General features: G+C 45.1%; 1 protein-coding gene across 1 annotated transcript; it reads left to right on the top strand.

Annotated features, from left to right (window-relative positions):
• The first annotated feature begins 274 nt into the window (after positions 1-274).
• VIM (vimentin) lies at positions 275-7,949 on the top strand. Its single transcript, XM_059910049.1, has 9 exons — positions 275-994; positions 1,555-1,615; positions 4,047-4,142; positions 4,237-4,398; positions 4,925-5,050; positions 5,418-5,638; positions 6,090-6,133; positions 6,680-6,765; positions 7,588-7,949. The coding sequence occupies exons 1-9, from the start codon at positions 432-434 to the stop codon at positions 7,627-7,629; spliced, it is 1,401 nt and encodes a 466-aa protein (XP_059766032.1). The 5' UTR covers positions 275-431; the 3' UTR covers positions 7,630-7,949.
• The last annotated feature ends 6,724 nt before the right edge of the window (positions 7,950-14,673 follow it).

Genomic DNA, 14,673 nt, shown 5'->3' with positions numbered 1-14,673 from the left:
GCCACCACTGAGCGACCCCGCCTTTTTCAGCACCCAGAGGTGAGCAGAGCTCGGGCTACCATCAGGAAAGCCCCCGAAAGTCCCAGCCCAGCCAAGAAGTAACCGAGACTGTACCCAGTCCCCAGGGCGGAGGACGGGGGAGGAGGAAGGCTCCAGGGCGCCCCCGCCCTAACCCCCCGCCCAGCCTTCCCCATTGGTTGGCGCACTCTGTCTCCGGGATGGCAGTGGGAGGGGACCCTTCTTCCTAAGCGGCTTATAAAAACTGCGCCCTCGGCGGGGTCCCGTCCTCTGCCACTCTCGCTCCGGGGTCCCCGCGCCAGAGACGCAGCAGCGCTCCCTTTGCCCACACCCACCGCGCCCTCGCGCGCCTCTCCTCCCGGAGCCAGCCCGCGCCACCGCAGCCGCCCAGCCCACCGCCGCCCTCTGCAGTCATGTCCAGCAGGTCCGTGTCCTCGTCCTCCTACCGCAGGATGTTCGGCGGCCCCGGCACCGCGAGCCGGCCGAGCTCCAGCCGGAGCTACGTGACCACGGCCACCCGCACCTACAGCCTGGGCAGCGCGCTGCGCCCCGGCACCAGCCGCAGCCTCTACGCCTCGTCCCCGGGCGGCGTGTACGCCACGCGCTCCGCGGCCGTGCGCCTGCGGAGCAGTGTGCCCGGCGTGCGCCTGCTGCAGGACTCGGTGGACTTCTCGCTGGCCGACGCCATCAACACCGAGTTCAAGAACACCCGCACCAACGAGAAGGTGGAGCTGCAGGAGCTGAACGACCGCTTCGCCAACTACATCGACAAGGTGCGCTTCCTGGAGCAGCAGAACAAGATCCTGCTGGCCGAGCTCGAGCAGCTCAAGGGCCAGGGCAAGTCGCGCCTGGGGGACCTCTACGAGGAGGAGATGCGAGAGCTGCGCCGGCAGGTGGACCAGCTCACCAACGACAAAGCGCGCGTCGAGGTGGAGCGCGACAACCTGTCCGAGGACATCATGCGTCTCCGGGAGAAGTAAGGAGGCGCCCAGGCGGGGCCGCGGGAGGGAAGCGGAGGGGGAGCGGAGCCGCCACGCCCTGAACCCAGATCTTTCAAGTTAGCATTTCCCCTCTAGCCCCACTCATTTGCCCAAGGACGCCTGTCTCAAGTTTCAGATTTCTTAAAACTACCGCTTTGTCTGTCCTCGAAGGCCCTTGCAAACGGTGCATGCGATTTCCCCAAACTTTGAGAAAGTTTCCTGCCCCACTCCCTCCCCCCCCCCCCCCCCGGCGGGCTGCCAGCCCCGGGGCCGTGCAGGGAGCGAGACAAAGGGACTGCAGAGCCTCCTCCGGGGCGGGGTGGTGGCGGTCGTCTCGCAGGTCGTGGTGGCGACCGTGATTGCCTTTCCACGCGGTGGCCAAGGCCCCGCTAAAAGTAGCCGAGGGCAGCAGCAGCCCTAAAAGCCGCGGTCGCTGGGTGCCCGCGGAGGTGGCGCAGCAGCTCTGGCCTGGCGGCCACGGCCGGGTGCCTGGGTGTGGTCGCCCCGCCCCTGGCGGTTTCCCCGCGCCCCTGTGGTTAACGCGCGCCTGTTTCAGGTTGCAGGAGGAGATGCTTCAGAGGGAGGAAGCCGAGAGCACCCTGCAGTCTTTCAGACAGGTTTGTAGATTCTGTTCCCACTCGCAGCCACCGGACGCCACCCACCCACGCGCCCCACGGGCAATGCTAAAAGTTACTTTAACCCAAGTGTATACGTCGTGCCAAACTTCACGTCTGCGCTCCAGGCCCCCTAGTGGCAGAAAGACCACAGTTCGGAGCTGCTCCGGACAAAAACCCTTGAATGATCAAACCGTTCTCTAGGACATAAAGGGAAGTCTTTAACTTTTTACTTTGTTGCAAGATTTTTTTCCCAAGAAATCATTTATTTTCGTTTCATTTTTGCAACACGTTGACATTCTGATCTCGAACAGTTACAGTTTGATTTAGATGGCGGTTTGCCAAAGTCAAGTTGGCTACCTTTTACAAGGCCGCCAAAAGCGCAGTTCTGCCCTGTAGTTTCAAATGTAAAATGTATTGGAGGATAAGAAACTTAGTTTAACTGGACTTAAGCCAGCAAGTTTCTTTTCTTCGCTGCAAGTTCTACTGTGGCCCTAAGGTTAGATAGAAGTATCCCTATGCACGACTATTTTGTGACCTAATAAGGGTGAAAAGGAGCCATCTGTCCCCTTGGCTGAAAGGTATTAATGGTTTCTACAGGCTTCACTATGGAATGTAGATACAGACATCCTGGCAAGTGGGGCCGTTCTGGCCGGAAAGAATAGAAGTCTTTGTGTTCCCAGAGACGCTTTGCAACAGGCTGCATTCTTACTGACTATGTAATGATGCAAGCACCGTTCTAATTGGACACAAGTATTTGCTAACATCCGTTATCTCATATCTGGCCCAGACTCCCAAGTATGTGATGTGAAGAGTTCTTAAAGCTACAGTCATACCTCACATGTGGAAAGGCCTTTCTTTTTTGAACCTTTGCATTCTTTAGCATGTTCTCTCCATAAAGCATAAACCTGAAAATGAAGAATGGGATTTTAAGTAAAAGGTTTTCTTGCTCCAAAGATAGATGGCCTTAAATGATTTTTAACTTAAAATTGGAATCCCAAAGCAGGAAGAGTCGCCAGCATAGTTGCATTCTCCTGAGCACTTACTGGGATGGCTATAAAAGCTCCTTCAGACGAACAGTCTAGAATAACATTTTGAAGCAGAAATACATTTACCAAATTAAACACAGCAATGAGTAGTTTATTTCAGTCATGGACCATTTCTGATCATCATGTCTGTAATGTTTTCTACCCCCAGTAGTAACCTCATATAAAACAATATTAGTATAAATTGTCCCTATTTAGGGATGAGGTAAAACCCCTCATATTCTCTTCGAAGAAGTAGAATAACACATTGAACTTTTTTATAGAGAGTAGTAAATCATCTTGTATATCTTTTGTAGGGTTTAACAGCAAGCAAAAATGAAATTTTTCCCCAAGCCTGATCTTTTTTTATCACTTATTCCTCATTCATTTTTCCATGAAGGTGATAGAAGCATGTCAGTATTTTAAGACTGTAAGGCTATAAACTGTACTCCAAATATAATTGATTACAAGATAAGAGGTATAAAAATCCTCATGACATTCCCTTAAGGGGAAATTAAGTCTTTGGGATGTAGCAGTTTACAAGTGGTGGAAACAGAGAAGTTGACCAGAGCAGCAAAAATTTTACATACAGTTAACCCCGTATGCATTTTGATCAGTCATTCTGAAACAAGCTAAGGAACCAAACTGACACAGTTGTAAGTGAAAAAGATGTGGACACACCCTTGTGGGATGAGATAGGGGAGTTCCGGGGGAAAATCTACCAGAGAAAGCAAAGCAAATACAGTTCAGGGTTACACTTCTTGTTCCTTATTTGCCTGAACTACGTTATTGCCAGGGCACATCCTGAACTGGAGTATAAATCTAGCCTTGTAACTTGAATGCCAGATGACTTGCTTGGGATCCCAAGGATAAATTTCAAAAGATTTGAGTTGGGTGGGGGGAAAGACCTTATGTACTATCTGCTGAAACTTCTGGAGCACTAATTTGTTCTGCACGTTCTCATGTACACACGCAGTTGTGAAACCTGACCAACTCCCATTATCCTACTATGCCATGATGTTAACCCCCCAAAATGCTGTGGCATTGATTTTCTAGATTTAAAAAAGTAATAGAAACTTCACTGATATAATGTGGATTCAATAATAATTGATTGACTGCAGCCTGCCATGTTGGCATACACTTATTTATTTATTTTAAAATTGTCTACTGGTCACCTTGAGTACCACTCAGCGGACCACATTTCAAATTGGTTAATGAAGAAAAGAAAACAGAGTATGTTGTAGCACTGGGTGATTGACAAACTTACTCGAAGGTTATAAAATCCGTCAATGCCCGTCTGTATAATAAAGAGCCATAAGTTCCTATAGTTCACTGGAAATGAACACCTGGGGTAGGCCGCAGACTTCAGCATCCTCCTTCAGGCGCTGTCTTTCCTCTTTTCGAAACAGGATGTGGACAACGCTTCGTTGGCACGTCTGGACCTGGAGCGGAAAGTGGAGTCCTTGCAAGAAGAGATTGCCTTTTTGAAGAAACTCCATGATGAGGTGAGAGCAGTCACAGTTTGTGAACCATCGTGGGTGAAGCTGCCCCCGTCCCCCGTACTCGGCACGGCTGACCTTCTGTCTTTTCTCTCCTCAGGAAATCCAGGAGCTGCAGGCCCAGATTCAAGAACAGCACGTCCAAATCGATATGGATGTTTCCAAGCCCGACCTCACGGCTGCCCTGCGTGACGTCCGCCAGCAGTACGAGAGCGTGGCCGCCAAGAACCTCCAGGAGGCTGAGGAATGGTACAAGTCCAAGGTGCGAAACGAGCGAGTGTGGCCAGGACGGAAGAAAAGCGTTCTTTTCTGAAAACGCTCTACCTGCCTGCAGTGATTCCTAAGTACCTTTTCGCTGCCAAGTTTAGCTGGCTTTTCCTCCTGCGCGAGTTTTATCTCTTGCTGCACCCTCCCCACGACTCACACCCCCTCCGTTAGAATAGCAGACGCCCTTGCCACTGCCCCGCTGTCACCCTCCTTGCAGGTTACCCCCTTGCCCTTGACCTCCACCCTTTGAAAACGAGGGAGACAGAGGGAATTTCTACTTGGAAATCTCCACATTGGCCTTCCACCTCATTTCCTTTGGTTTTCAAAACAAATTAGGCGTATCCTGGGACACGTTGCGATTTGAGCTTTGAGCGTAAAAGTTGGTTGGTATCCTGCCTTATTTTCGTATCTGTCTTGTTTGCCATCTTTAAGCCGTGTCCGTTATCCAGGCCAGGTAGAACCTCAGAGGACGCGTGGACAAGGCACGTGGGTGACCCAGGTTTCTGCTTCCTCCCTGACAGTTCGCTGACCTCTCCGAGGCGGCTAACCGCAACAACGATGCCCTACGCCAGGCCAAGCAGGAGTCGAACGAGTACCGTCGGCAGGTGCAGTCCCTCACCTGCGAGGTGGACGCCCTCAAAGGGACCGTGAGTATCACAGCGCAAGGAGAGAGGGCCGGTCACCAGCTTGGACCCATTTCAGGTGGCCAAGCTCAGGGTGCTATCGGGAGGAAACTTTGTTCAAAGGGAGAAAAATTTACATTTTAGTCCAAAGACAATGAGTCGTCAAGACAGATTCAAAAAGAACTTGGAGATCCCAAGGTTTTAGTTTACCTATATTATTGCTTCCACTAGGAAGGGGACTTGGTACTTGTATTTTCCGCTGAAAATGGGAGCGTTCCCCATTTGCTGCTAGGGGAAATGATTGCAAACGGTCTGGAAATGGTTGGGGGGATAGCTCTGCTTGTTTGTTTCTGGGAAATAACACCGGCAGCCTTTCTCATCTCTCCTGCAGAACGAGTCTCTGGAACGCCAGATGCGTGAAATGGAAGAGAACTTTTCCGTAGAAGCTGCTAATTACCAAGACACTATTGGCCGCCTGCAGGATGAGATTCAGAACATGAAGGAAGAGATGGCCCGTCACCTGCGTGAATACCAGGATCTGCTGAATGTTAAGATGGCTCTCGACATCGAGATTGCCACCTACAGGAAGCTGCTGGAAGGAGAGGAGAGCAGGTAGGGAACGGGGGCTCGTGGGAGTGAATGCCAAGCTGCCCTGGGTGAGGTATCACGCCCCTTGCTTTCCACGCATCATCTCATTTCATCTTCAGAGCCTTTCTTCAAGGTAGCTATTTACCACTTTTTACAGATGAGGAACCTTCAGTTCAGATCTGGAGATTTGAGTTCCTTGTCCTAGTCAGTTAATCAATATCTGAGCTGGGATTTCAACCTACGATTGATTCTGTGAAAACCAAGAGTCACTCTGTCACACCTCCAGCCCCCTGGAGAAAATGCTTGGAGTAAAATATTTAAATGTACTAATGAGACCGATCATAGGTAAATGCTTCTGAAGCGAATCCCTCACCTGTGGATTGTAAATCTTCTTATTTGATGAAAATGAGAAGTGTATAAATGTATTCCTTGTTGTTTTCCAAAAAATTTACTGTTTTTCTTCACCTCTTTCTAGGATTGCTCTGCCTCTTCCAAACTTTTCTTCCCTGAACCTGAGGGGTAAGTATTTGATTGTCCTTCATGAAGTATTTTATTTTATTTTTTCGGCTGCACTGGGCGGCATGTGGGATCTTAGTTCCCCCACCAGGGATCAGACCCAGGCCTCCTGCAGTGGAAGCACGGAGTCCTAACCACTGGACCGCCAGGGAAGTCCCTACGAAAAATTTTAGCAGCTTGTAACCATTCTGTTTATAAAGCACTCATTTTTAAAATGATACTTGAAAAATGCCATACAAGAGAGAATTCTCTTAAGATAGGCATAATTTTCAAACAAGTACTGTCTTACATTTTCTACGTCTAGTTAAAGTGAAATTCCATTTTTTTCCCCTCCTGTTGGAGCATACACTAAAGTCATCCATCTCATCCTGATGCTACAGTGTTGTTAGCCTCTGGGTTTTAAAACAGGTGATAGTCTTTAGAATTATTTGGGGAATAGTGCTTTAAACAATCATGAACAAAAAAATCATAATTCTTTGGACAAAATCGTCTCTTTGTCGTTTTAAAAATTTCATTTTTACTCATTTTGGACCTGTTTTCGTCATTCAGAAACCAATCTGGATTCACTCCCTCTGGTTGACACCCATTCAAAAAGGACGCTTCTGATTAAGACGGTTGAAACCAGAGACGGACAGGTTGGTAACTTTATATCGAAACGCAAGTAATTTCAGACAGGCAGAGATAAACTTTTAGATCAGTAAGTCTATCTCAGATACAGCTAGCTAATTTGGGAGGTTTCAGTTTCACTCACGCCTCCTAAAAAGAGAATAGGTCTCTTCTTCCGGCACTACACACAGCCATCTAATTATTTGGCTCCTAGATGTGAAGGTGGGAGAGTAGTCTGCCTTTGTCTAAAATTAGTGATTTCCTTTGGTGCTTGATTTGAAACAGGAGTACCGCTTCCTTAAGTTAACTTCCTAAACTAGTTTCATTAGACTGCCTCAATAGCAGGAATGTTTTGATCCTGGACATATGGCCTCCCCTGGACACTCCTAGACCCTGTCATGATGTAATACAAGGACATGCCATATGATCAAGTAGTTTCTCATTACCTCTCTATGCCAGGAAAAGAAATGGTCAAAATGTATCGTAATCTTCATGTAATCTTCCCTTGCACATAAAATGTACTTGCTGTACATTTTAATATGTTTTCATTGCTTTTAAACTTTGCTGATTATTACAGCATTCTTCTTCATAAATACAGTATTTTTTAAGTTTATTTTTTTAAGTCATAACATTCTATCAGTTACGTATTTTGCCTACCGGTGAAGCGCGTCTTACATATGTATCTGTTCCTGCTCGCTGTGACCCTTGGTCACGCAGAACCAACGTAATCTTCCAACTTTCACAATAAATTATATGCCTTTCCTAGGATTTTTCTTTGACATGCTTTATGGGGTAATTTAATCATTAGTATGTAGTATTATATTTGATTTGAGTTCTGTTTTTCTTAACAGGTTATCAACGAAACTTCCCAGCATCACGATGATCTGGAATAAAAACTGCACGTAATCCATGCGGCAAAATACTACCAGTGAGAATAAAAAAGAAATCCATATCTTAAAGAAACAGCTTTCAAGTGCCTTTCTGCAGTTTTTTCAGGAGTGCAAGATAGATTTGAAATAGGAATAAGCTCTAGTTCTTGAGAAACAACACTCGTAAAAGATTTAGAAAAAAGTTTACAACATAATCTAGTTTACCGAAGACGCCTTGTGCTAGAATACTTTTTAAAAAGTATTTTTGAATACCATTAAAACTGCTTTTTTCCATCAAGTATCTGACCAACTTGTTTCTGCTTCAATAAATCTTTGGAAAACTCTTTTGGTGTCTTGCTTATTTGATATCTAAACAATTCTCTAAATTTTATGACAATATATGTTTTGGTTAAATATTTTTTGATCTTATTGGTCAAATTCCCACAAAATCAAGGTTAGGTTAACTTGAGAAATTCAACTTTATACTTGAAGCGTAGCTCTTAATTTGGCCATTTTAGACAGACCTCGCTTCTTTTCAATTAAGTTATTTTTAAAATTCATAAATAGATGTTATATAATAAAATAATTTGTAGACAAAATGATGCTAGGTCTTTTCATAAAATGAATCCAGCTGGGTCCATGTCCCTGTGTGATTTCAGTTCTAACAGACCTCCTAAAATTAAAAAAACTGACTAAAATGAAAACTGCATTTTGGCATGTGCAGCATATACGTGGCACAAACTCCACTATGGGGGTTAAAGTGTAGGGCAACATCCAGGATATAACGGCTGCATCTTCCATTAGCAAGATGCAGAGAAATGGGACAAGTTCATTTAGTTCCAACATGGGAAACTACCCTGCTTTTCTGTGTGTATATCTATACCTATATGTGATATCTAAATCTATATATCCACCTACAGGTATTTTTAAAGACTTGTGCTTTGGGGGAGTGACGTTAGACACAAAATAAAGGAAAATCCTTAGCTGTTCATTGGGAGGTGAAATTAACACATGTGAGTCATGTGGTAAAATGATGCTAGTCTCTGATCAGCTTTCAAAACCTAGAGCAATGAGAATGAAGTGCTGTGGTCATGAAAACCTTCCTACAGGTCACACAATGTGAGCAGAGTTGAGGAAGAGGGATAAAGTCAAATAAATGCAAGAGGGAGGGTATTGCCTGGAAGCAATAGAGTTGTAATGGCCCAATGTGTGTTCTGGAGGGAAATTTCCTTTGAGTAAGAAGTTCCTAGACTTAAGTCCCAATTTCGTGTATTACTAGGATTCCCTCTCCTCCAGGAATGATGTGGTAGGCATTCCTTGTTTTTTGTGTTTTTTCGCGGGGTGGGGGAGCCACGCAGCACCCAAGATCTTAGTTCCCCGACCAGGGATCGAACCTGCGCCCCCTGCAGTGGAAGCGTGGAGTCTTAACCACTGGACCGCCAGGGAAGTCCCTCCTTGTAATTTTTAAGTGTTTGCATCTACCTCTTGGTAGAGTTGCTCAGGGGAAAGTAAGATGGTTTACACTTAGTTTAACTAAATGCCAGGCACTGTGCTAAGTAATGTTAGTTGTGATTTTCATCATTTTTGATACTGTGGGTACCACATGAGTAAAGAAAGAATTGGCCCAGGGAAGTGACCCCTAGTCAGGGTGATTTACGTCCTAGTTTGCGTAGGATGGTCTTGGTTTATGCTTACTTATTAATAACGCCCCCTTTCAGACTCACAAGTGTACTAATTTGAACAACAGCTTCTATCTGGTCATCCTACCCTTAGCATAATCTTTTTTTTTTTTAATTAATTTTTATTGGAGTCTAGTTGCTTTACAATGTTGTGTTAGTTTCTGCTGCACAGCAAAGTGTATCAGCTCTATGTATACATATATCCCCTCTCTTTTGGATTTCCTTCCCATTTAGTTCACCACAGAGCACTGAGTACCTACCCTTAGCATAATCTTACAGGAAAGGACATTCCTGCTGAGACTCCTTGAGTGGTCCTGCACCCCACCCTCACCCCACCCCCATATTTGAACACTGATGTGTTAAGTTACCTAATCAGCACTGCCAGAGCAAACATCCATCCCGGGGCTTGGGCCCTGAAGAAACTTCTTCTAGTTGATTTTTGGGTTTGTTTTTTGTTCTTTAGTCATTTTCACCACATTCCTCTCAGCCTCTCAGTCCTATTACTCCTGTCTCTTCATCTCTACCCTACCTTTGGCTTAGGAGGGTCATCCAGAGAAGACACTGGCCCCATATTAGTTTTCTTCAAGCATATAACCCTTCATTATTAAAAAAAAGAAAGAAAGGAAGAAAGAAAGAAAGAGGGAAAGGAAGGAAGGAAGGAAGGAAGGAAGGAAGGAAGGAAGGAAGGAGGAAGGAAGGAAGCTATAGTTTCCCCCTCACCCCTCCTCCCAGGGGAAAAGGACCCAAGATGACAAATTCTGCCCAAATACTTTGAGACTAGTGGGCTCCCCTCCCTTAAAAATTCCATACATCTCTTTCTAAAATCACCTCCCTGAAACAAAAAAGATGAGCTTGCCTCCCTTATCTGCGACTGTCAGAAATTAGCCCTTCTGAAAAGCCTCACAGGGCCCCGCCTTGTAGGAATTCAAATCTATTTAAGTCTTTTAAATGTTTATCTTTAATTACACGGCTAGCATTTTCCTTACCTGCCACTTTGAAAAACGAATAAAAAGAAACGATGTTCTCACCACCTATGGTGAAGTAAAGATGGATGCTTGGTTCTTTTATGTATAACATTAATCCCAGATTAAAGGAGATTAAAAAAAAAGTAGGGGATGGGGAGAAGAAAACAATGACATAGAGTGTGAAGTCTCAAAAAAGTTACCAAGGGGATGGTGCAGTCTGTGGAAATACTGTGAAAATTAAGTCCTGCTAAGGTTTCTCACCGTCGTGATAGATGGACGAGGTGGCTGGTGACAGAGACAGACGTCTGACTGAGTTACAGCGTGTCTATCGTGAGGTCCCCCTTCCCATGACCAGCCTCTGACAAAGGCGCTGGGAAAGAAACTCTCCTTTCCAAGGCTGTGCGACTAAAGGAGGAATTGTGTGTGGTGATGGCGGACGGGTGGGAGGACACCAGCTTCCCCTGGTCTTTTCCTGAAGAAAACAAGCTTGAAGCAGACCCTATGCCCCAAAGAAGGCTCTCTCCCCAACCTGCCAGGCTTCAGCTAAACAAAGGGTCTCTATAAATCCGCTGGGGCTGCCATAACAAAGTACCGCAGACTGGGTGGTGTAAGTAGCAGAAATTAATTTTCTCATAGCTCTGGAGGCTGGAAGTCCAAAATCAAGGTGCTGGCAGGGTTGGTTTCTCCTGAGGCCTCTCCCCTTAGGTAATCTCTTCTTGTAAGGAAACCAGTCACATTGGATTAGGTCAAATGACCTCATTTTACCTTAATCACCTCTTTAAAGACCCCATGTATTTCCAAATACAGTCACATTCTTAGTTAAGACTCAACACACGGGTGTGGGAAGGGAGTATGGGGGACATGGGGGCAAGGGACACAAATTCAGCCCACAACAGATGTCATAGTTAAACATTTGGAGAACATTCTCCTTGTCTGTACTTGAACTAGGTCTGTGATGGAGATTTTCAAAAGGCCGTAAGTTTGCAAAGTCACTGAAGGTTAATACACTGCTTAAAGGTTTGTGGCCATTCGTGACTGGTCAACTTCTCCGTTTTCTTAAATCCCCTCTCAAGGTAGAGAACAGTTTTGAGACAAATGCTCTGGAGACTTTCTCTACACAGCTACCCTGTAAGGCAAGTATTTCTTTTAGGGCACGGTGGGAGGTGAGCAGACAGCCATGGAAGGTTCTGGGAGAGTCACAGGCTGCTCTCAGATGAAGATTTTCCACAGTCCAAGAAGACCAGTCTAAACGTTCGAGTTCCCCGTATGTCTCAGGCACTGTGCTGGGTGTTGGCTGGACAACCACAGTCTGCTCCTTTACTGAGTTCATAGTCTCCCAGTCTCGTTGGGGAAGAACAGTGCTATGGACTGAACGTTTGTGTCCCCCCTCCAATTCATATGTTGAAATCCTAACCCCCCAATGTGATGGCTTTAGGAGGTGGGGCCTTTGGGAGGTGATGAATTAATTAATTGTGGGAGGTAGTTCATGAGGTGGAGCCCTCATGAATGGGATTAATGTCCTTTAAAAAGACACAGAGAACTTGGTTTCCCTCTGCTCTGCTCTCTGCCCTGGGAGGATACCAGTAGAAGCCTACAAAGAGAAGCAGGCTCTCATCGGACACCGGATCTGCTGGCGCCTTGATCTTGGACTTCCAGCCTCCAGAACTGTGAGAAGTGAATTTCTGTTGTTTAAGCCCCCTAGGCCACGGTATTCTGTTACAGCATTCTGAACTAAGGCAAACAGGGGATGTTGTGTACGAGGTGTTGGATGCATCTTACTTCCCAAATGTTGCAAAGGGGCTACACAGGTCACTTCAGGTCAATTCAGTTCTACTCAGGCTGACCTAAGGTGGAGAAAGTTCTTGTTCTGTCCTTGGCATTCAGACCGTGGCTTCTAGGCCTGACGATGATCAGAATTCAATACAGGCCTCTGTCTCTCCAGAATATGAAATTTTCTCTATATTTTCCTTTATTTTATCACATTAATTGTAATTATTTCTTTTTAAAAAAATATTTATTTTTTATGTTTTTAAATTAATTAATTAATTTATTTTTTTGGCTGTGTCAGTTCTTAGTTGAGGTACATGGGATCTTCATTGTGGCATGAAAGATCTTTCGTTGCAGCACGTAGGCTTCTCTCTAGTTGTGGCGTGCGGGTTTCTCTCTAGTTGCGGCACGTGGGATTCTCTCTAGTTGTGGTGTGCGGGTTTTTCTCCCTCTAGTTGTGGTGTGTGGGCTCCAGAGTGCATGGGCTCTGTAGCTTGCGGAGCGCAGGCTCTCGTTTGAGGCATGCGGGCTCAGTAGTTGTGGCACGTGGGCTTAGTTGCCTGGTGGCATGTGGGATTTTTGTTCCCAGGCCCGGGATCGAACCTGAGTCCCCTGCGTTGGAAGGTGGATTCTTTACTGCTGGACCACCAGGGAAGTCCCTATTATTTCTTAATGTTTGTCTAAAAGTCTCTGTCTGCTCATGTCAATATGTGGATCACCTCTGAATTTGCTTATAGTGTCTGTTTTCTCTTTTGGTTTTTGATTATTTGGTCCTTTTTTCTTTTTAGCACACCTCATAGTTTTTTACTGCATGCTGAACATTTTAAATGAATGCTTGTTTAGGCTCTGGACAATGTCTTCATTCTCTAAAAAGGAAGAATAGTTTTCTTTTCACAGGCAAATAGAGTACCAGTGGGTCACCTTGATCCTGGTAAGGGTTAGTTACAGTTTTTGTTAGGTCTTGTCTATTTTAACTCCATTATCTTAGTACTGGTCCTCACCTCTCAAATGTGTTCCTTAGCCCCAGGATAGGACATTTCTGGATCTCAGCTACAGTCTGGATGCATTTATCAAAGCCCTTCCACTTTGGCAGACACTCTAGTCTGCTCAGCTTTTAGTTTCCTTGCTACTATTTTCTGCTGGGTTTCTTGGAGTCTCACCCTGAACCTACACAGCCTAGGAGGTGGCCAACAATTTGAATGCTTCTCTGTCAACTTAGCCTAGTAAGAATATCGTTTTATGTTGAGCTCTCTCCCCCATTTAGAAACTGCCCTCGTGGAAAAAAAACCAAGCGAATGTGGATTTCACCTTGGAGTCTTTGCTTCTCTGAAGGAATATAGCCTTTAATCTCCATTCTTGACTGTATTGGTTGCTCTCAAAATAATTACACAGTTGCGTGCATGTTTGTGTCTGCTCGCGCGTGTATGTGTGTATGTGTGTGCTCCAGCTGTTATAGTTGTTTTCATGGAGTAGACAGGTATTCAGTTATCAATTACCGCTATGAACCATACAATTATAAAACTCAGCAGCTTAGAACAACAATTTATGATTCTGTGGGTTGACCAGACTCAGCAATTGCCGTCAGGCGGTAGCTCAGGCTGGGGTCATCTGAAGCCTTCACTGGACTTGACATAGAAGATGACTTCTTCACTCTTAAGTCTCTTGTCTCAGTGTTCTTTGCCTTCTTTCACTTTCCAGATATTGTCTCATAATCCACGGCTTAGGTTTCTCGCAGCGTGGTCTGAGGATAGTTATACTTCTTACAGTTTGACCCACTGCTAAGAGGCAGGAAGCAGAAATATCCAGGTTTGATAAAGGGCTATGTCTGTAAATAACACAGTGTAATTTCCACGGCATTCCATCTGTCAAACCAGCCACAGAGACCACCCAAATTCCAGGGTGGAGAATTAGACTCTACCTCTCCACGTGGAAGTGGCAAGGTCACATTACAGAAGAGCATGTGGAATGAGAGCGAACGTTGTGGCCATTTTTGGAAAATACAGATTGCCATAGAGGTTGAAACCAGAAGTCCCAATCAAAACTGACTTAAGACGATAAAAAAAACCTGAATAGTCTTTCTTAAAAGAAAATATCGAGAACAGGGGACTTCCCTGGCGGTCCAGTGGTTAAGACTTCACCTTCCAATACAGGGCGTGCGGGTTCGATCCCTGGTCAGGGAGCTAAGATGCCACATGCCTCGCAGCCAAAAAACCAAATCATAAAACAGAAGGAATATTGTAACAAATTCAGTAAAGACTTTAAAAATGGTCCACGTCAAAAAAGAGAAAATATCAAGAACAGATATCCCAGCAGTTGAATTCCACCAAATATGTAATGTATATATTCCAAATCATCACAAACATTTTCAAATCATAAAAATGAGAGAACCTTTTCTAACTCATTATATGAATAAAGCATAACCTTAATCCCCAAATGAGACAAAGACCCAGTAGGAGATGAACACTGCAGGTCAACTTTCTTCATGGATAGAGATGCAAATATCCTCACAAAACATCAGCACACTAACTTGTGTTGGCTGAGGTTCTTTGAACAGCAAAAGATGGAATTAGATGTACAAGAGATTTATTTTTTTATTTTTTATTTTTTTTGCGGATTTTAATAAAATTTTAATAATGTTGGTAAGGAGCCAAATCACA

This window comes from Balaenoptera ricei, chromosome 2 (assembly GCF_028023285.1).
Source record: "Balaenoptera ricei isolate mBalRic1 chromosome 2, mBalRic1.hap2, whole genome shotgun sequence".
Classification (NCBI taxonomy): Eukaryota; Metazoa; Chordata; class Mammalia; order Artiodactyla; family Balaenopteridae; genus Balaenoptera; species Balaenoptera ricei.
The sequence above is the reverse complement of the archived record's forward strand: the minus strand, read 5'-3'. Positions and strand labels throughout refer to the sequence as shown.